Genomic DNA, 23853 nt, shown 5'->3' on the forward strand with positions numbered 1-23853 from the left:
ATCTGAAAAGGCAGATAACTACTCTTAAAATGAAATCTGACTGGTGCACTCTGGTTGAACTGTTGTTTTTCACTTAATTGTGCTTAGCATGCAGCTTAGTTTTGATAGTCTTGCCTGTGTTGACACGTGAGTATTTATTCATTGATAATATGCTGCCAATTACATCTATTTTCATGAGTGCTAAACCAATTTTAGTTCCTGATAGTTCAAAATTATTTAACTATTGTCATTAACACTATTCAAAAATGATATCCACATCCTTTTATTTTCTAATGTATTTTAGAATGTCAAAACTTGTAAGGATTTATTAGTCTATGATGAACTAAATGAAAATTTACAAGACCAATTCATGTTGTAAAACTATACAATACAAATCTGCTTTCTTGTGCTTTTTATTCATCTTGAGTTAGTGTGTGTGTCTGTGTGTTTGTGTCTGTGTGTGTCTTTGGACTATTAAATTCTCTCTTAGATATAAATTAGGAAGTTCCTCAATATATTAAAACACGTAGTATAAACTTGAGTATACATGTCATTCATTTGAAAATGGAGTCAAAAATATTTTTAAATAATTGGGATAAAGTAAAATCGACCCCATTATGTAATAAAACACAAATAACTGTGAGGTCCTAGTATCAAAAGATTTATAATATACATCATGTCCAATTTTTATCCCTATACAAAAATATCCCTAGATTTGCTACTTATTTTGAAGTTGCAAGTTTAGTTAGGAAAAATTGTTTTATAACAGACAATAACATGATTTCCTTTTAACAGAATTGTAATTGAGTATAAAGAGAATAGTAAGACATGTTTTCCCCCATAAAGATAGCAAGGAAGTGCAACAGAAAGTAGAATAAGAATAAAGAGAATATATATATATATATGTATATGTATATATGTAATTTATCTGTAATTATAGAGCCACTCATATTTGATTTATTACAACAGGCACTACATGCAGGCGGGATTTACAAGGGAGTTCCCTGTATCATCAAGTGTCTAGCTTAGCTCACATCGCTGATTTAATCTTTTCCATCTCCTAATTTTAATGACTCTGCTTTCCCAGGGACTGCTGTAATTTATCCCACAGTTTCTTTTTTAAAAGTGGCATTTAAAATAGAAACACTGTTGCTGAATTTTATTGTCTTTTCCATTTGTTAATACGTCCCTACACACACACATATTTGTAGCCATAACAGCCCTGCCTGTTCTCATTCTAATGAAAATATTTTTTCTGCATATTCACTATTTGATCCTGGAGCCATCTTTATGCTCGTGAATAATGTGTACACCGCTTTCTCTGCTCCAGTGTAAATTTTAAGAAATTCAATTTCATTGAATTATGAGACAAGACATATATTTAAATCAAGTTTGCCACAAATTTGTGCCATGAGATACTTAAAGTATAATTTTATTTTTCTTCTTAGATTAGACTGGAGCAACCCTTCTCCAAACACGGTTTTAAAATAAACCAAGATACAGTAGCTCTTGCTCTCTAACACGTTCACTCCTTCAGAGATTTACCCAGAAAAGAGGAAAAAATCTAAACAAGTCCCAGCTGGAAACCATGTGCCAACACTCTCAGAGTCTTTGTTTTAAGATACAGAAAATAAGAGTAAGAATCAAGTCTATTTAACTGGAAGAGTTATCCATAACAAGTTGTTCTAGAATCAGTGAATGCTGTTTCCTGTTGTCTCAATTTATATATCAAATATCATGTAGAAACTCTATTCGCAGTAGTGCAAATGTGCTATGAGGTCATTCCAGATGGAAGTCGGCACTGTTTTCTGGTGAACTTAGATATACTCCTTTTCCAGGAATTGTCTAGTGAATCCTTAGAATTCCTCTGGTGTTACAAAGAGCAATTTTAATATACAATAACGTGAGAGTAAAAAGAAAGTTGACAAAATTTTCACTTTTCCCCTACACCCAATTCCTTATAACTCCACTAGTCCAAAAAGCCCCCAGATTGGTAACATAAAAATAAAATGAAATAAATGTTCTGATGGGGTTTCTGCTTTTCCACAAATCCTCACTGAATCTCTGAGCAGAAGTGTTGAACATAACATGACAGCATCAATTAGGAGTTAAAGTTTACTGAAAATCATATATATAATGTTTATAAGAGATCAGGATAAGTATGTCTGGGGAGTGGGAACTTACCTCTTCTCCCTTGTCCTTTATCTAGGCTGTAGGTTATCTGTAGGCAAATGCGGTGATCAGGAAGGATGACTTTACAGGGTACTCAACGACTAACATTAAATGTAGCTAACATTTAAAATATTGCTATTGAGCTGAGTTGTGCATACCTGTGACCACAGCATCTCAGTTAAGGTAGGAGGACTGAGTCTTCGAGGCTAGCCTGGACTACACAATTCGACCTTGTCTCAGAAAACATTTACAAATACTAAACAAAAAAGAATGCCGCCATGCAGAATGAAGAATTGTATGCTCGTTACTTAGAATTTTTGTCATAATTGACAAGTGTCATCATGACTGGTTCACATGTCAGGAGACGAGGACTCAGCAAACACATTGTTTACTAAATTTATACAAGTATAATGTGTGAAGTGGGATTAACAATGTGCTCTGTGGAAGAGCAGCGTGCTGACAAGCCACTGCTATACCCAGAATCTGCAGAAGCCATATACATTTGGCATGGTCTGTAGAGTTGGGAATGAATTCATATAAACTAGTTCATAAATGTAAGCCTACAATCTTGAGTTCACCAAATATATAACTTTAGAATCTGTCAACATGCTTAAGAACAGTTTTTAAACTAAAAGCTTTGAAGAACAAAATGCAAGTCTATTGATGCCTGTGATCACTACTAGTTACTAATGGATGATTCTCTATTTCAGTTTGTTTGATACTCATGATTAGATTGAAGTTATAGTTAAAATTTAAAAAATATGGCCATTACTATAAAATTATAGAAACGGAAGCCCTTACTACATAAGTTTTTCTTCTTTGCAGGTCAAACGTTCTAGTCTATAATTTTAAGATTCAAAATAAACATTCCAAAATTACAAACACCAAAAGGAAACTCTAATGTTATCACGGCAAACTGATTCCTACTGAAGTGGTAACAATATGAATTAAGTGGTAGTATTTAAAGCGTTTTACTTCATAATTTTATTAAAAAGAATTTTAAGTGAAAATTATGTTTCATAAACATGTCTAAAACTTGAACACATGTCTTTTTCAGGAGAGAAGGTGGTAAAGTATCATGGGGTTGATGAAATGGACTTGGAAGGTAGGCACATTTTCTGGAAACATTCTACCAAGAAATTGGCCTTTTACCTAAATAAATCTATGGAGTTGACTAAGTATTGCTCTCTTATGAGCAAAATGGCATGTGATTTATGAGTTGAAAGATGAGACTTTATGCTCAGTGTGGTTATTGGCCTTTAAGCTAATTCTAGGCAAAAGTGTGATCAGTGAAAGAAAAAGAGGAGCAGTAAAGTAAGTGGTTTGTGGCTGGAGGCCAGGGTGGACAGCTCACAATTATAGGTCTTAGAGAATGATTTAGTCACTTGTAGATAGAATGTTGCTACCAACCCACTTATGAGAGGGACAACCCCCAAAATGAAAATTACATCTGGAACAGAATAGCACATAATTATTAGCATATGCATAAACTAATATTTAATGTTCACTGAAATAAGTACTTTTATGGTCATTTTTTTCAAGTTATGAACCTATGGTTTCTTGCAAAGTAGAGTCAGGGTTCTCCAGTGAACCCTGGTCATGGTACTGGTACTGAGGGACTTCTTCATATTGAGTTTTCACAATGGATATTCTTACTTTATATTTTACACAAGGCCTGTTGCATTTACAGATGTATGCATGTCTGTAAATAGAATATGCACTATGGGAAAATTAAACAAAACTTGTTAGAGAAAGTGGACTCATAAGTACGGTTACAAATCTCAAAGAGAAGAAACCGCTCTGATTTGTGATGCACGTGGGAGAGGTTTCTGGGGGTGTTCTTTCTGGATGTACTTTCTCCTCTCTCTCGCAACTGTGGCACAGAGGGGTAATCACCAGCATGAACTCTACTGTGAAAGGGCTGAGATGACCTCACTGAAAACGATTCCCAGAGACTCTTCTTTGCTTTCTGAAGTAATTGGATATGAAATCTATGGCTAGTGCTTTTAAATCTATACACATCGCAAGTGACAGAAAACACAAAAATGTAAAAAGTGCCCAAAATCTTATAGTTCAGCCAGAAAAGGGAGTTGGGCTTTTGTGTTTTAAAGGATCATTTTAAATTACATAAAATCCTTTAGAAATGTATTTAAAAAAAACAGTTTGGTATAGTCCTCCAACAATTCTATGCCTAACTGAATTTTGGTAAATAATGCTCTAAATTTCCTTTCAAATATTTTGTTAGAATGAAAAATTTATTGAAATGAAATGAAGATTAAGGAGTAATTGTTCTTTTAGATACAAATGGATTATGATTTTAAATAAATATAAATGATTATGATCCACTAATCAAGAATTATATAATGACTTATAAAATCTATCATAAATCTACATATGGCTGTTTTAGTGAGAGCAGTTTACTTTGATAGATAATTGTTCTGGCAAATATACTGTGCTATGCAACATGAGGCACTTTAATTCACTATGACTAAGAACAAATCAATAAATCAATTCTACATAAATAATTTGGGGAGAAGATGAGTCTTACAAAATCAATTAACACAGAATAGCACTCTGTACCATTAAATAATGAACACTGAATAAATGCCATAAACACTATTAAATTTAAGAAATTGTTTTAGTCGTCCATGATATCTACAGATAGAAAATTGATTAAATAAACCGCAAAATTGGTGCACTTTAAAACTCTTTTGGATCCAGTTTGATAAATAATAAAAAAGTTTATTCCATTTCAAAGAACATGAGCTCATTCAAAGTTATTTCTGTCTGATCCAGGGTAGAATCCGATTCCTTATGTCATTATAATTTTAATACTTAAAAAATAGTTATACACACACAAAAAGTAAACATAGCTTTACCTAAAATGGATAATATAGATGCTAATCACTTGTTGTTTTCCATTGTGTTGAGATAATCAAATGTGAGGCTACTGCCTCACAACATGCCTGGCACATTAACTCATAATGAGGGTGGTATGATAAATAAATACTCAGATATTTATGTGTTTTATTCATATTTATCACGATTATGTGCCAGAGACCAATAAGATAAAGTAAAAACCCTTAATTTAAATAAACAAAAACACATTTTCAAACAACAAGAAAGTAGAAAGCAAAATTTTTAGAATATTATCTATAGGTAGAATTGTTGAAGATAAGACAGATATATATATATATATACGTATATATATATACTTTAAGGGTTATAATCTAATATATAAAACAGCAAATTTATAATAGTTTAGTTATGCTTGTGGAATTAAGGAATAAAGAATTACTGTTACTGATGTGACAAGAGTTTTTCTGAGTGTGCCTAAGTAGAAATTTTAATAGAAATGCAAAATGTTATAGATTATAAAAATCACTTTTCTTTCTTCAAGAAATAGTACTTGTAATAAAATTTCTCTTGATACTGTATTTCTCATGCTTATTATTAATTATTGTTATGCACAACAACAGGTTGCATTATTATACTTTTACATATACATAGCAGTATATTTGTTCACAGTCATTTTTCAACTACTTTCCTTTGTCTCTCCTACTGCTGCCTCCCTAAGCATAGTGTATTTTCTACTTTCATGTCATAGATATGATGATATATATCTATATATGTTTATGTAGAGACATACATCTGTATTCTAAATACTAGAAAAAACCTGTAACATCTGTCTTTCCACTCGTTACCCTGTTTTGTTCCTCCTTTGTCTTCCATGTTTAACCTATCCACGCTTGATATAAATAATCCATCTACTTTCATCACACACACACACACACACACACACACACACACACACACACACACCACACAATGTATATCTAAGATAATTCAGCTTATATTTGTCATTTAGCAAAGCATCTCTATAACCTCGATATGAATAATCCAGCTTTGTTACTCTTAGTAGTGAGAATTTGGACATGTCATTTTATTTAGGGCCCAAAGAAATACATACAATGCTCATTAGAATATTTTGAAGTATGAGCGTTGACCTCATTAGAATAGAAAATACAGAAAGTAAATAAGAAGAGAAAAATGTTTAACAGTACGTGTGTTATCATGATAGGCATTAAGTCATTAGAAACCATTTTTTTCATGGGGTGGTCAAAAAAGATTTCTCTATAGGTAGTTGCACTTAAAAAAAAACCCCAAGATCTATTGACAAAAGATCCTAGAAAGGGTCATCTTAGGAATATATTTGCAAATGCCATATTCAAAGCACATAGGGGAATGAGAATCAGAAGCAGGTAAGAATTGATAAAACAGTAAGTAAAAGAGATGTATGTATGTTACATTAAACAAAGCCCCATATATCCACATGAATCCTTTTGAGCATATTTTCAGTGTTACAGCAAACTATTTGTTAAGGGCTTCAAGAAAGAATATCTGAGGTCTCATGTAATAACATTTTTTTACACCAGAATGAAACAAAGTTAGTTATGAAATACCAGTTACTCAGGCATGAGATGGTGATGGCTTGGATTAAGGCTGAAGCATTTAAGAAGTCACTTGGGAAGTGCTTGGGATGAGAAATGTAGAATTTGCTGACAGAGTAGATGTAGGGGAGGTATTAAAAAGGAATTTAGCATACTTTTTCTTGCTGGCTGTCATTTAGCTTCTGCAAACAAGTTAGTGGTCTAGTCAACTGTGAAGAGGAATACCAATGTGTCTAAGCGAGGTGGCATCAGGAACCCTAAGGTCTGATTGGGATATATACTGTGATTAAACATTAGCTAATATTTTAAATGAGTATGCCAAGTAAGCACACAGTCCTGGAAGGTTCATGAATTTAGGAGGCAACTGGATATAACAGATTTTGTAGCAGTAGCCTTAGTAACTACTGAAGACCTGAGTAGTTCTGGAAAGGCACTGGTTTTCAGTCCATGTGGGAAAGCCAACAGGAGCAGAGGATGGCAGCAACACAATGACAGGACAGAAGTATTCTTAAGTAACAAGCAGGCACTTTCCCCCTTTCCCCTTTGTGTCTGTGCTGCTCTGGGAAGCACCAGAGAAGGATCTTTCTCCCTACGTTAGTCTTTCCCGTAAACATAGTCTCATATTTTCCTGTCTCTTATTTGATTACAGATCCAACCAATGTTACAATCTTTAAGCCCCCAAGTGTTTTCTTTTAGCTTAAGTATTATTAGCTTTTAATATATGAGCATCTTTGATGTTTAAAGTCATCCAGTTATCAAGTGGTGAGGCTATGAATAAGATCTAAGTATCCTTTTTAATAATAATTTTCTTCAACAAAATACGAAGTGCGGGGAGATGTTTTTCCTGGTTAGAAGAGTTGGGAGGAGTTGGGGGAGGGGTGCATATGATCAAACCACACATCACACATGTACAAGTGTCTAAAAGAAATAACAAAAGAAATTTCATATTTACCTTCCCTTCCCTCCCATTTCCTCCTCCAAGTATCCTCTTGTTCTTTTATAGGTTTCTTTCTCATCCCATGCTTTAGCTCAGATTTTATTTTTATGTGTATGGGTTTTCTGTATGCACATATGTCTGCACACTATTATGTGCAATGACAAGGAGGACAATTGATCCTCTGGAACTGAAGTCACACAGAGTTATGAGATTCCATGTGTGCTGAGACAGACTAGGTACTCTGGACAAGTAGTCAGTGCCCCTAACCCTTAAACCACCTCTCCAAGCCGCTTTCTACGTACTTCATGTTATATCATTTCCCCACTTACTTTTCATATGGGTGAATATTGGTTTGTCGTGGATAATGCTCATTATGTTTAAATATCATGAATGTATGTTGGGTTTGTCATAGGGCTATTTCTGAATCAATTGAAGTGATCATATGATTTTGGTACTTGAGTCCTTTTACATAGTTAATAATATTTATTGATTTATGTATGTGAACCTTCCCTGCTTCACTGGAATGAAGTCAGCTTCATCACCAACTTGAATGATATTTGGATAAATACTTAAATTTAGTTTGCAAGTACTTTGTTGAGAATTTTTGTGTCAATGTTCAGCAGTGAGATTAGTCTATAATTCTATTTTCCTTTAGACTTTTATCTGGTTTTTCTGTCAGGATAATACTGGTTTGGAAGTGGTTTTTTTTTCCTATTATACAGAAAAATTTTAGGAGTATTGGTGTTACTTCTTCCTTTAAGATCTAATTTAATTGTATTCTGAATCCATATGGTCCTAGATTTTAAGTTGGAAAACTTTTTACTACTGTTTCTATTTCATTGGTTGTTGAGTTGTGTTTAAGTTATTCACTTCATATTGGTTTAATTTTGGTAGGTTATAAAATTCACCCACATTTTTTAGATTTTTCAATTTCAAGAAATACATATTATTAATGTAAATCCACATGATTCTTGGAATTATCTCAGTATCTGTTGTAATTTTTAATTCTTCTAGTTTTTATTTTATCTCCACTTTTATTTATTTAGATCATCTCTCTTTTGTGCTTGTATTGGGTAAAAAAATTGTGAATTTTATTTATCTTTTCAAAACCCAACTGTTTCACTGATTTGTTTTATTACATTATTTATCTTTTACTAATTCAACCTTGATCCTCATTATTTCTCTTCATCTACAACTTTACTGATTGTGTTGTTCTTTTTTCTTTTTTGCATTTTATTAATATTTTCTTTATTTAATTCCAATTGTTGCCCCTTTCTGGTTCCACCATCAAAGTAGTTCTTTCCTCCCTTCACCTCTTAGAGGGCACTTCTGTCCCTCCCTTTCCCGCCCCACTCTGGGGCATCAAACCTCTAAAGGATTAGGTTTATCCTCTCTCACTGAGGCCAGACAGGGCAGTAATCTGCTGCACATGTGCTGGGAGCCTCAGACCCAGCCCTGTTTGCTTCTAAGTTGGTGGCTCAGTCTCTGGGAGCTCTTAAGGCTCCACGTTATTTGACACTGTTGGTCTTCCTTTGGAGTTGCCATCCCCTTCAATCCTCCCCCTAATTCTTCCATAGAGGTCCTTGAACTCCATCCAATGCTTGGCTCTGAGTATCTGCATCTGTATCAGTCAACTGATGGTAGAGCCTTTCAGAGGACGGCCTTGTTAGGCTTCTGCCAGGCATGTCCTTTTGGATCTGGGTTACCTCACTCAGGATATGTTCAGTTCCATCCATTTGCCTGCAAAATTCATGATGTCTTTCGTTTTAATAGCTGAATAGTATCCATTGTCTATGTGAACCACATTTTCTGTGTCCATTCTTCAGTTGAGGGACATATGAGTTGCTTCCAGTTTCTAAGTGTTAAGAATAAGTTTGTTATGAATATTGTGGAGTGTGTCCTTGTGATATGGTGGAAATCTTTAGAGTTACATTAAGATAGTTTATATTATTTGTGACTATTATGAAGGGTATTGTTTCCTAATTTCTTCCTCAGCCCATTTATCACGTTTTACAGATAGGGGCTACTGACTTCTTTGAGTTAATTTTGAACCTAGCCACTTTGCTGAAGTTGTTTATTAGCTGTCAGAGCTCTCTGGTAGAATTCTGTAAGTTGATTATCATATCATCTGCAAATAGTGATACGTTGACTTCTTCCTTTCCAATTTGTATCCTCTTTGATATTCTTTTGTTGTCTTATTACTCTAGCTACAACTTTAAACAATATATTGAGTAGGTAGGGAAAGAGTGGACAGCCTTATCTTGTCCCTGATTTTAATGGGATTGCTCCACATTTCTCTCCATGTAATTTGATTTTCCAATGTTTTAAGGTTCAACATTTGGTGGTTTACTTACAACTTCTCTGAATTTTTATTGTATAGGTACTTAGAGCTATAAACCTTCCTCTCTGAACTTCCCTCAATTTATATTATTGGATTGGGTATGTGTTTCTAAGACATTTTAATTTCTTTAATGATATCTGCGCCACTCTATTCTTCATTCAATAGGGTGTTGCTCAATTTCCATGGGTTTGCAGATTGTCTGTCGTTTCATCTTTTGTTGAATTCCATTGTGGTCAGATGCAATACAGAATGTTGTTTCAATTTTCCTATATTTGTTGAGATATGCCTTGTGTCATAACATATGATCTATTTTAGAGAAAGTTTCCAGTGGTGCTGAGAAGAATGTGTATTGTTTGGTGTATGAGTGGAATGGTCTGCACGTTTCTAATTAGCTCCATTTGATCCATGATGCTATTTAAATCCATTGTTTCTTACTTATTTTTTATACAGTTATCTGTCCCATAGTGAAAATAGGTTAATGAAAAGATATAAATAATGTTTATAAGAGATCAGGATAAGTATCTCTGGGGAGTGGGAACATACCTCTTCTATCTTGTCCTTTATCTAGGCTGTAGGTTAACTGTAGGCAAATGTGGTGGTTTCAATAAAAATGGCCTTTTTCAGTCCAGATATTTGAATGCTTACTCACCATGGAGTGGCACTGCCTGACAGGGATTAGTAGGTGTAGCATCATTGGGATTGTTGTGGCATGGGTCACTGAGAGTGGGCTCTGAGGTTTCAACAGCCCAAGCCATGCCCATTGGCTTTCTCTTCTTGCTTCCTCTGGATCTGGATGCAAAACTTTCAGCTATGTCCAACATCATAACTGCCTGTATGCCACCATACTCCCCCACCATGATGATAATGGGCTAAAATTCTGAAACTTTAAGCAATCTCCAGTTACATGCTTTATTTTATATGAATTGCCATGATCATGGTGTCTCTTCATAGCAATAAAATATTAAGATACCCTCTTTATGTCTTTTGACAGTATTTGGTTTTGTAGACATTAGAATAGGATCAATTGTTTGTTTCTTGGTTCTATTTGTTTTCCGTTCCTTTTTAAAAGTTTATTTTTCACCCTAGGATAGTATTTATATTTAGTGGTAAAATGTTTCTTGAAGCAGCAAAAATATTCTGTCTTCTAAATAGGTAGTCTGTCTTTTTTGATGTGTGAATTAAGACACATAATTTTAGAGTTTTGATTGAAAGGTGTGTATTGTTCCCTGTCATTTTATTTACCTTTTTGTGTTTGAGAATTCCTTGTTCTCTTGTTTAATGTGTGATATAGCATTTGCAGCATTATTTTTTCCTCCTGTAATCTCTTTATTGTGCTCATCTTTTTCTTCAGAGTGGAGTATTCATTCTACTAATTTCTGTTGGGCTACTTTAGTGGTCAATAATTCCTTTAGCTTGCTTTTTATTATAGTAAGCTTTTCTTTCACCATGAATTATGGCAGGCATTTGCTGGGTATATTAGAGAAGGTTTACAGTTATAATCTTTTAAAGATTGAGAGATATAAGCCCTTCATATATATATTGTATATATGTATATGTATACATACACACACATATGTGTGTGTGTATTAATTTATATTCCAATGTTATTCCCTTTCATGGTTTCCCGTCCATAAGCCCCATCCCATCCCTTTCTTCTATAAGGGTGTTCCCCCTCCCTAACCACCTCCCATTCCCTCCTCCCCAACATTCCCCTACACTGGGGAGTCCAGCCTTGGAAGGACCAAGGGCTTCTCCTCCCATTGGTACCCAACAAAGCCATCCTCTGCTACATATGCAGCTGGAGCCATGGGTCTGTCCACGTTTAGTCTTTGGGTAGTGGTTTAGTCGCTGGGAGCTCTGATTGGTTGGCATTGTTGTGCTTATGGGGTTGCAAACCCCTTCAGTTCCTTCTATCCCTTCTCTAACTCCTCCAACAGGCACCCAGTGCTCAGTTCAATGGTATGCTGCTAGCATTTGCCTCTGTATTTGTCTCACTCCGGCTGAGTCTCTCAGGAGATGGCTATATTAGACTCCTGTCAGCATGCACTTCTTGGTTTCATCAATATTGTCTAGTTTTGGTGGCTGTATATATATGAGCTGGATCCCCAGGTGAGGCAGGCTCTGAATGGCCATTCCTTCAGTCTCTGTTCCAAACTTTGTCTTCATATCCCCTCCTATGAATATTTTTGTTCCCCCTTTTAAGAAGGACTGAAGCATCTGCACTTTGGTCATCCTTCTTCTTGAGCTTCATGTGGTTGGTGGATTGTATCTTGGGTAATTCGAGCTTTTAGGCTAATATCCACTTATCAGTGAGTATATACCATGTGTTATTTTTTTTTTTGTGTGTGATTGGGTTATCCCACTCAGTATGCTATTTTTCTAGTTCTATCCATTTGCCTATGAATTTCATGAAGTCATTGTTTTTGATAGCTGAGTAGTACTCCACTGTGTAGATATACCACATTTTCTGTATCCATTCCTCTGTTGAAGGACATCTGGGTTCTTTCCAGCTTCTGGCTATTATAAATAAGGCTGCTTTCAACGTAGTGGAGCATGTGTCTTTGTTGTATGTTGGAGCATCATTTGGGTATATGTTCAGGAGTGGTATAGCTGGGTCCTCAGGTAGAAATATGTCCAATTTTCTGAGGAACCCAAAATATTCAATAAAATTCTTGCAAACTGAATCCAAGAACACATCGAAACCATCATCCATCATGATCCAGTAGGCTTCATCCAAGAGATGCAGGGATGGTTAACATAGGGAAATCCATCAACAAAATCCACTATGTAAACAAACTCAAAGGAAAAAAAAAACACATGATCATGTCATTAGATTTCAACCCTTCTTTAGTTGATGGATTGAAATGTTGGCAGTTTTTCTTACCAGCCTGGTTATCTATGTGTCTTGGCTCTTCTCTTTTGCATTTTCAGTGTAGTATCTATTCTGTAGATTTAGGCTTCTTTGCTGTTCTGTATGCATGCCTCTTATATCTGGATAGGCTTCCTTTCACTATATTTGAAAAAATATCTTCCACGATTTCATTAAAATTTTTATGACATTGGCATGGAATACTTATTCTTGGATATTTAGAATATGTAACTACTGCTATAGTTTTTAACATCTTCTGTTCATTCATTCAAAAATTATCATCAACTTAGACTGACTCACCCAAGACTTTATTTTTCTTTTCATATCTTCAGACATTATATTTTATCTTCAATAACATCCATTCAGTTGGTGAGGATATCCACTTAACATTTTATTTGACCTATTTTATTTTTCACTTCCATTATCATTCTGTATTTATTTTTTCCAGTATTTTATCTGCTTGCTAAATTCTGTTTCAACAACATGGATGAACTTCCTTATTTCATTTTGCTGTCTGTATCCTCTGGGATAATTCTCGAATTCATTTTGAGTTGTAACAGATTTAAATTTTTTACAATTTTTTATGGGATTTTTAAATTTACATTTCAAAAGTTATTTCCTTTCCGGGTTTCCCAGACATAAGCCCCCATCCCATCCCCGAACTCCCTTCTTCTATAAGGGTGTTCCCCTCCCCATCTATCCTGGGAGCATTGTTGTTAATATGGGGTTGCAAGCCCCTTCAGCTCTTTCAATCATTTCTCTAATTCCTCCAAAGGGGGTCCCATTCTCAGTTCAGTGGTTTGCTGCTAGCATTTGCCTCTGTATTTGACATGCTCTGGCTGTGTCTCTCAGGAGACATTTATATCCGGTTCCTGTCATCATGCACTTAAAATCACTTTTAAAATCCTATATATGAACTTCTATGTTAGTCGTTTTTGCTAGAGGACATCTAAATGAGGTTGGTAACTTTTGATGGCATCAAGTTTTCTTAAATTTTCTTGTTTCTTAGGTTTATCTTTTGGGATATGACTATCTGGGGTCAGATTGTTGGTTAGGACTGGAGGTCGTCTGTGATGCAGTGCTGTGTTAGATTAGTGTTCCAGGCACCAGGCTCAATCTTAACGCTGCTCCTGAGGGTTGAGTATTGCCTATGACAAGTCACTATTCAGTAGTTAACCCATTTTAATAACAGTAGATAATATTAGAAAGAAATTGCCTATAAAATATGCACATTAAATAATAGTTCTTGAAGTGGGAAGCACCGTGTACTCCGATATGTTAGTATGGGTGGAAGGGAGGCAAAGGGACCAATCGCAGTGTGACTAGTGATAAGTATTGGATTGTTACATGGGAAGTAGAGGAGAGGGGCCCACAGAGGACTTAGAGTAATTCAGTAAATGCAAAAATGAGGGGAGGGGCATGTGGGACATTTGGCTAATGGAAGACTAAAATGAAGAGGTAAGTTGTAAAGTAGGTCTGCCTTTGAGCTTTGAGAGATGGAAAAGTAACAGGAATTGGTGTAAGAAAAGAGAAAGAAAGGGGGAAAGGAGAGATGGGGATAGACATAGAGATAGATTGCTAGAGATATATAAATAGAGAGAGGGAGGGACAGAAAGCAAGAAAGAGAAACAGTATGGGGCAATATTCTACACAGCACTGTCTTATCAGAACACGAATATGAATTTGACTGAAGCATTTAAATTTTTTGAATGAAATAATTTTTTAAGTCTGCTTAGTCAGAGGAGAAAATAATTCAGAATCTAACCCAGGTTTATAAGTTTCCTTTTCTGTCCTTTCAGGCTCATTGCTGGCAGATAGCAACAAGTTCTTCCCTTCCCCTGCCTCACTTAAAAATTGCCAAGAGTGGGTAATGGAAAGATGCTGATCAAAGACGTACATTTTTGTTTAGATGGAGATTTTAGTCAACAACAGTATCGCATCATATATTTGGTATTTTGATAAAAAGCTATTAGGTGTTTTCTACCTTCCAACATGGTAACTATTTAGGAGATGGATAAGTTAATTATTTGGGGTAATAATTTCAAATCATTAAGCTATACACTGTATATCTATCTATATCTATCTATCTATCTATCTATCTATCTATCTATCTATCCTTTTGTCAATGATATCTCATTAAGGATATGGAAAACAAAGAAACAAAAACCCTTCAACAGCTAGGCTGTGGGATATAGGTCTCTCAGTCTCAACTCTATTGCCTCTTCTTCACTAACCCCTAACTATGGGTGATCTGTCATATTTTCATACATCCCCAGCTTACAAATCCTCTGTTTACACAGTAAAATACTCATTAGAAATACTAAACACATTGTTGGGGATGTGCAATTCAGCCATTTCACCTTTGAGCCAGTCTTTCTTCAAAGTAAGTTTTTGGTGGGAAGTTCTCCCCAGATGAGTGAACAGAAGCAAAGTTTAGGCGCTGAAGTGTCTTTATTCTTTATTCGTTCTTTATACGTACTTACACATTGGCTGCTCTTATGGAGATTTCAATCTAGACTTGCATCTGAAAGGATAATGAAATTAAATATAAGACAGATATTAACTATGGATGCAGGTCTGCAGCCGAGCTGTCTTGAGAACATAAAATTCCTTGGCTCTGGGGACATGATAATGGAAATGGAGAATAACAGTTGCTCCTTCAAATCTTTCACAAAACTTTGTTGTTCTATTTAGCTGAACATTAAAAGACCACAGAAAGCCACTTTCATGATGTATAGAGGAAAGTTGGGAGTGGGCAAATATTTGACTAAAACGTTGAGTTTCAGGGGTCTCTGAAGATAAAGTACAGACTAAGGACTATGATAGAATGAATATACCTGTGTAAAGGAAAATGAAAACCCTGAGTCGGCATCACATTTGATAAAATCTCAGGAAAAAGATTAAGTTACCTCAGCCCAACTAAGATTAGTTGTGTCACAGACTCCTTACTCAGCAGCTCCCGCAGCTCACCGCTGGCCCCGCCCTCAGACTCCGCCCCCGGCCTCGTCCCTTCGGCTCCTCCCTCTTTCCCGTAAGAGCTGTAGAAATGGGAGGAAGATTCCGCCCATTCCCTTCTATCGACCAATAAAAAATGGTTTCGTCATTTGCCATTGCCCGGTAGCGGGTGACGTGCTGCGTCTCCCCGCCCTCTCTCCCCGCTGCCTCTAGGTTCTAGGAAGATGGCGAAGGTCACTGAGCGTTACGATGTGACTTGGGAAGGTAATGTTGGGCGGGGAGGGTGCAGGAAGACCCAAAGCCCTGGGATATGGTTCAGAAGTACCCAGAGTCCCCGGAGAGATTCGTGCCCCGTTGTGTCCTCGGCCGGGCAGCTCTCCCTGAACTGGTTGAACCTAGTGGAGACTGGGGCTGGTTCCTTCCTGGGCCCAGCCACGGTCTGCGACGTACCCTGTCGCTTTTGCCGGTCCGTACACCGTCCCACCTGCCTCTCTGTGCACCGGTTCTGTCATCTTCTGTTTAAGAGGCGAGAGGAACACGGGGTTGCGACTGTCACACAGCATGTGGTTTCTGGGAGGCGTGGTTGAGGCGGGATTTGTGTGTTGACTCTTGTTTGAAACCAAGAGATAGGTCCAGTGAGGCCTGTGCTAAGTGTTTGTAAATTGTATAGACAAGGTGTGTGGGAGATCCATAAACAAATGTGGTTCAATATGCACTTTCTATTTTGTTCTCTTTTCAGAACTGGGTTTCGAATGCCTTCCCCTTTTAAATTCATTGGTCAAACCTACTTAAAGCACACACAGCATAGCTTCCTACTTACTTTCTGCCAATTCATTTACTGAAGGAGAATGTAACTGGTTAATTTGATTCACATATGATCGACTTTTCCTGTCTGATTGACCAAGAGTGGAGAGTCTTTAAATAAAATATTCAAATCTTGGATCAGTTCTGTGTGAACTGTTACCTCTTTCAAAAAACGTTGGTGGGAGTCATACTTAAGAAAATAAATGAGTTTTTTAAAAACATGCAATTTCTGTCCATGGACAGTCCATATTCCCAAAAGTTGACACAGTACAGTGTATTGGAGTAGCTAATTTGCCCACTGTATGCTTTTGTGGGATTTTTTTTTTTTTTTGTGAAATTTTCGTGAATTGTTTGATCGTGAGTAAGTGTCTGAAATACTTTAAGGAGCAAAAGATTTTATATTGATAGAGAAATATAAGTGCTAGTTCTTCTGTATGTTAAGTAATACACAGCTCCAACCTTCAAAGAGTTTATAGTTTAATGGAACAACAAATCTGTCAATTCATTTTTAAAAGGTACGTGTCAGCACGTACTCTTCAGTGGTAAAGTTGATAGGTTAGTGGGTGTTTTAAATGTTATAAATACTTCATGATTGTTGAAAAGTGATATTATGACGGTGTGTAAAGGATAGCTTTTAAGGTCTATTAATGTGTACAATCAAGGGACAAGGATTATGTCACTGCTGGCAAACAAAATCATTCTGTATAGCTTCGTCCTTTCCTGTGGGCATTCTAAAGTGTAGTGATATCACTAGATTTCGAATAGTTACTGCTGTGCAAATTTGTTGAGCAATGAAAGAAGAAATTATTTTAAAGTGGTCGATAAGCTCTTAACCTGAGCGAAAAGATTTTGTTGTTGGGTGATAGTATTATGTCACTCTGCTGAAAGATCTGTCTAGAGCCACTGCCGGTGCCAACTCTGTGAGCTGGCTCAGCTTGTCTTGTCTAGATTGCCTAAATTGTCAGGCAATTGTCTTAGGAGCACAAGCAATTCCTTCCACCAACAGTGTTCTCTCCTCACAGTCTCACTCCTTCCTCACTCTTAAATGTTAGCCTCTCAGGATCATGCTCTAAAGTTACGTATTGCAGGACCCTTAAGCATGCATCTTCTTACCCCTGCCACCATATTTACAAAAGAAGGAAAGAGGGAAAACAAGAAAATGAAAACCCCAAGCAACTGAATTGAACAAAACCTGCTCCTGGATCATGTGTTTTCTTACTATTGAAGTACTTTCTTGCTTATGTTACCTCAAATTTTTTTCTGTGTTAGAATGAAAGAAACTAGGCCAACTGTGCTCACTGTTATGTAACTAGTGCTTGACACAGGGAAGAAACTTGAATTATTGATTATTGAACTATTGAAAGTATTAATAACCAACACTAAGTTGTCCACGCTCTTTTCTTGCTTTCTAGTCTAGGCACTTCAGTGGCTAGAACACGGTTTCCTTATTTTTGTAAACTGAAGTCTTAATTTTCCTGAAAACCTGTCTTAGGAGTTTTGTTTAGATGTGGTGGACAGTGCCAGCTGTATCCTGAAGAACTCCATCGCCATCATAAATGGGTCCAAAGAACACTATAGTGTGTGTATGTATGGGTGTGTCTGTGTGTTTGTGTAAATGTCTGTGTCTCTGTGTAGTGTTTGTTACATGTCATACATGAGAGTGTAGGTATGCATAGGCACAAAGAGGCCAGAAGAGGAAGCTGTGTCTTGCTGTACATTCTCTACCTTATTTATTTGAGGCAGGGTTTCTCACTGAACCTGAAGCCAGGCTACTAGACAGCAACCCCCAGTGACCAATATCTCCTCCCCAAACCCCTTCCTAGTGCTGGGGTTAGAGCCAAGCAGGCCTTTTTTATGTTTTGCAAAGGATTCAACTCAGGTTCTTATGCTTGCTAAGCAAGGACTCTTACCCCACAAGAGCTCTTAGCTACTTAGCCCCTGTAATTCTTGTAATAGGAATGTATATATAAAAGACTTTAGTAAGTTTAACACTCTTTTAAGTCTCAAATGATATTAATGAATAGAATGAAAGACTACTTTGTAAGACCTGTTGAAAGCATTTGTTATGTAAAATATATTTAAAAATTGGAGGCAGGAAAGAGAATTTAGACTCGTAAGGAAAATAGCGAAGTTTCTTGAGATATGTGTGTAGGCATGGCTCGATAGCGTGCCTTGGGCAGTGCCTAGCATATAATAGACATGAAATGAGTTTTTAAAAATGTTACAGAGAATTTTGTTTGTATTCCTCTTTTTTACTTCATCCCTTAAGAAACCACAGTTGTGACATTTCCTGGATGCAGCTTCTCATATCTAGAAGATACAGTCTTACAGCTGACATTATGATCTGCTGACTCTTACCTTTCCTGTCCCCTTTCCAGGATTTTCTCTGAGCCTGAGGAGCAGGGACTGTGTTGTATATGTATCAACAGTTTGGTTTCTATGTCTTACTTTTTCTTTAAGGTCTTTAGGAAGACACTTTGCCAATTCAAATGTTTATATTTTATACATTTCTGTTATACTTGCCATTACAGGTAATGCCCTCTATGCAAGATTTTGATTTTGTATCTTTTTGTATGTATATGTGTGTATGATATATGTGTGTATGCATGTAGATACCATAAGTTCCTGCTGGGTGTTTGTCTATTGGATTCTACTTAAGTTTTCAAAACAGCTTGTCTCACTACATCTTGAGCTCACTGATTGGCTGGACTGATGGGCCAGTGGGTCTCCAGGATCCACCTGTGTTCCCATAACTTAGGGGGGTGTCACCATGTTCATATTTTTGCAAGGGTTCTAGGGATTGGAACTGAGGTCTTTATCCATCCTTCTGCAGCAAGCACTGTCTTTCTCCCCAGCCCCTCGCTTTTGCTTCTTAATAGAATTCCCCTAGGTTTACTTCATTCTTTTCACACTGTTCTTTTAATAAGTTCTCTGCATCCATTTGCTGCCAAGTGCTGGAATGCACTAGATTGACTTCATACCTCACTAGGTCACTGCCATACATAATTGGGAGAACACTTCTACTGAATTTTCTGTACACTTAAATAACTTACTTTTTGCCTTCAAATTTAGTACCCACCCCATCCATTAAGAGCTAAGGCAATTTCATTGTCCTGTAACTGTGATTTGGTGATCCAAATTTGTGATACTATGAATAATTGCTAAAAGATATATACTGATTCATATACCTGAGTCTATAAGTGGTCTTTGAGAATGTGTATTGGAATGGAGGAAATACAGGAGAAAGGTGTTTCGTATAAACGAAGCAGAGTAGGAGGCAGGCTATTTCCTTATCTCTCGAGGTCCAGGTGTCTTGGCACAGTGAGACTTAGTCTTTAGGGAAAGATGAACAGGATAGCCCCTTGTAACCTCTTTTATTGATATTACCCCGTGTAGAAAGACAGTAGTTAATAGCAGGTACAGAGAGTGGTGAATAGATTACATATATAGTATGTAATAAAGTGAGCTTGGATTTGAAGAGTGTACTGCCTTTGGGGAACAGCTTAAAAAGAAAAGTACACTCAAGGGAGGAATGCTCCCCAAATTCCCTTATTTTACTTCCTTAAGGTAGCCAAACCCTTTGTGGTGCTTTATGTTTACTAGAATGTTTTCTGTAAATTACTTGACAGTAGGAGTCCTAAATGCAGACTACATAAATGAGGGCAACATGTGAATGAGGTTGAATGAAAGATTGGTAAAGCCTATGAGGAGTGCACGGGTGCATGATCTTTTAATAGTAATCGAAATCGGCTTAGAAGCAAAACAAAAATCCAAACCACAGCACTGTTCAAACATGAACTCTCGGTTTTGCTGTATTTAAGTTTCATGAGAGACCTGTGAAACTTGTAATCCTGTGTATGTAATAACCAAAGTGGTAGAAATGTTTAATGATAAGTCCCGAATCACCACCTTCAGGTTGATGAGGCAAAGGTGATTTAATACTAGTCCTCTCACTAGATCCTTTGCTCTTTCTGAATCTTGTATGGAGCCAAGCATCAGCATATATTTTTTTTTAATAAAGAATAACCAGATAGTACTTCTATCTAAATGTTCTAAATGTCAGCAGCTTTTGTGTGTTATTTGGCTTGTATTGTCTCTTCTTGTATCATTGCAGCATAGAAAAACAAAACCTCCCCAAACGTAGGTTCTAATAAAAGTTTGCTAGCAAAACAATTGGCTACAAATTTGGCCTTAAGGTTGTAGTTTCTTGTCAAGTTTAAATTTTCTGATATAAATGCAAAGTGCAGAGCAAGCTAGAGATACCGTAGTCAGAACAAGATAGTGTTTGCAGTTATAATAGTGACTGACTGAGGAAGAATCATCAAAATAGCAATATGCATAAAACTGAGCAAAAATTCTGTTTTCAGCACACACAATTAATAATGCTCACTACAGTAGCCAAGTTATACAAGTATTATTTTTTATCTCCATTTGGTAGATGAGAATGTTGAAATGCAAAGTGATTAACTCAGCAGATACCCAGGTATAAAGTGTCAGTGTTGAGACTTGCAGTGCAGCAGCTTGAGTATTGCATTTGCACTCTTGATAGGTGTGTACAGGTAAAATAAGGAAGATGTATGCTCTCAGGTATGTTCTCTTGATAGGTGTGTACAGGTAAAATAGGAAAGATGTATGCTCTCAGGTAGATACTTAGTTTTACCTAAGCTATGTGTTTTAGTTCAGGCCAATACAGCAAATACATCACAATTTACATCTTAAACCATAAATTCTTTCCTTCTATACGGTTCTGGAGGATAGGAAGTAGAGAGGCAGCTCCTGGCAGATACGGTGTCTAGTGAGGATAGACAGCTAATGGCAGAAAGCAGAGAAGACAGAGTCTCTTACATCTCGTGAGGGCACTGATTGCCTTCCATAGGCCCGTCACCACTTAAGGTCTTGGATTTTTAGTTAAGTATTTATTTAATTAACTTGAAGAATCATAAACATTTAGCCTGTTATGTAAAAGGAACCAGTTTAAACATGCTTTTAAAATACTTTGGGTTTGGTTTTCATTATACTCAGATCTTAGTTCTTCAGACTGGGATTTTTATTTCATTATTTATGTATTTACCTACCTATTTTCGGCCAGTGGTTATGGGGAAGGCATTCTGGTTCTCAACTCCCGGGGAAGGACAAAAGTTTGTGTACAGGCAAAACATAAGGGGTTTTTCTTTAAAAAGAAAAAAAAACCAGGAACCCTCTTCTGTTGTAAATAACCCACCTGTGATAACTAATACTCCTCTCAGCCCACTCCTGTGATACGGATATTGATCCATTCAGTAGGACAAAAGCCATAGGATCTGAGAACACCTTAAAGGTTCCACCACAGTCTGGTTGTATTCAGAATCAGATTTCCAATTCCTGAACGTAGGGAGAGGCATTCATACCACAGTAGAGTTCTTATCCCAAAATTTCCTGTTGACTTGTAATTTGCAGAGTTGTTCTCCTGTCTTATGCAGCTAACAATACAATTGATCTTACTAACATTACTCTTGTTGTCTACTAAGTTCATTTAAACACTTCCTTTGTTGTAATTCTTTCGTTATTTACTTCTTAGCTTAGCAGTGTAGTATGAAGGAAATGTGAGGTTAATATCCTTTAGTTGTTAATAGCTTAGTTTATGAAAATTATTGAAAATTTCTATATCCATAAGCAAATTATAAGAATACATTGAATATATTGAGATATCTCAATATAATAGTATGCTTTTTTTTACTATTTAGAAAATGATCTCTGACTTTTACCAAACTCTAGAAAGTAGTCTGTATTTGCCTTCAGCTCTCCAACTAAGACCTACTGTTGCCCAAAGTGATACAGTGCATGTAGCAGACCTGTGGCATGATGTTCTTTACAATTAAAGATGGTTGTGATATCACAGACTTGCCTAGAAGTTGGAGTTCACTTCGTTATGTAAATAGTTGATTTCATTTAGTCAGTATTTTGACATCTCTCATATGTTTATATATGTATATGTGTAAAGAACTTGAATATTACTTTTTTTAGAAATGCGAGATAAAATGAGAAAATGGCGAGAAGAAAATTCAAGAAATAGTGAACAAATTATGGAAGTTGGAGAAGAATTAATTAATGATTATGCATCTAAGCTTGGGGACGACAGTAAGTTTTCGGTTATTTGTGCAGGCTCAGCATGTCATATTCATGATTATTCATCTTTAAGGGTCTTTATTAACATTTTACTTACTAGTTAGTTACATCACTCCTTTGTTGCAGGAGATATGATGAATGGTACTTTAAGGAGGTACTATAATTTAGTTTACAGTTGTTGGTACTTATATCCATTAACTTTTCTATTGCTGTGATACAGAACATTACTGTGACAGCTAATAGAAAAGTCTGAGCTGGCTAGTTTTATGTCAACTTGAAACAGGCTAGAGTCTTTATGAAATAAGAACCTCAACTGAGAAAATGTCCCCACCAGATTGTCCTCTGGGCAAGCCCCTGGAGCATTTTCTTGACTGATGATATATATGGGAGAACCCAGTTCACTGTGGGCGAGGCTACCTCTGGGCTGGTGGTCGTGGGTTGTAAAGGAAGGCAGGTTGAGCAAGTCCATAAGCAGCACTCTTCCGTTGCCTCTGCCTTGGTTTCTGCTCTCACTTTCTTGGATGATAAGTTTAAAGCTGTTAGAGCACGTAAACCCTTCTTCCCCAGATTGCTGTTAGCCATGGTCTTCATCACAGCAACAGAAGCTGGAGCTACAACAGTTTATTTGGATTTATGGTTCTAGGTTAGAGTCTGTAATGGTGGCAGGAGCAGCAAGAAGTGGCTGGAGACTCACTTCTTGGTCAGTAGTCATGAAGCAGAGGCTTTGAAACCTCAAATCCTGCCCTAGAGAGGGACTTCTCTAGCAAGGCCGTATCTCTTAGACCTCCCTAGACAACTGGCAGCCAAGTCTTCAAGTGCCAGAAACTGTGGAGGACAATCTTACTCAAATCACCACTGTAGTTAAACCATTAAACACGCACTTCTGTTTGAAAGGCTCACGAAGCTGGTAAATGTTTGGCCACTGTAGATTTCAGAATGACATTCTAATGTGGTCAAAATGTATTTCCTAGAGAATTTTAGAATTTAGTATGTATAAGTCTAAACTTAAGAATTTTGGGGGATGTTGAATGTATACATTATCTTTTTTATTTTCTTTTATTTAATCTTTTTTTTCTTTTTACACCCCAGATTTTTATCCCCCTCCTGCCCTCCTGGTCCACCCTCTGACTTCTGACTGTTCTACACCCCTTATCCCCCCTCCCAACCCCTGCCTCCGTCTCCACAAGTATGTCCTTCCTACCTCCACCCTACCAGATCTCTAAACTTCCTGGGGCCTCCA

General features: G+C 36.6%; 1 protein-coding gene across 1 annotated transcript in view; it reads left to right on the forward strand.

Annotated features, from left to right (window-relative positions):
* The first annotated feature begins 15904 nt into the window (after nt 1–15904).
* The window catches only part of Emc2 (ER membrane protein complex subunit 2), a 36968-nt gene continuing 29019 nt past the window's right edge, over nt 15905–23853 (forward strand). Inside the window, exons 1-2 of the mRNA NM_001113785.1 lie at nt 15905–15968; nt 22512–22625. Of these exons, the coding sequence (NP_001107257.1) occupies nt 15929–15968; nt 22512–22625 (154 nt within the window). The 5' untranslated portion in view covers nt 15905–15928. The remainder of the gene's footprint in view (nt 15969–22511; nt 22626–23853) is intronic.

This window comes from Rattus norvegicus, chromosome 7, assembly GCF_036323735.1.
Source record: "Rattus norvegicus strain BN/NHsdMcwi chromosome 7, GRCr8, whole genome shotgun sequence".
Taxonomy (NCBI): Eukaryota; Metazoa; Chordata; class Mammalia; order Rodentia; family Muridae; genus Rattus; species Rattus norvegicus.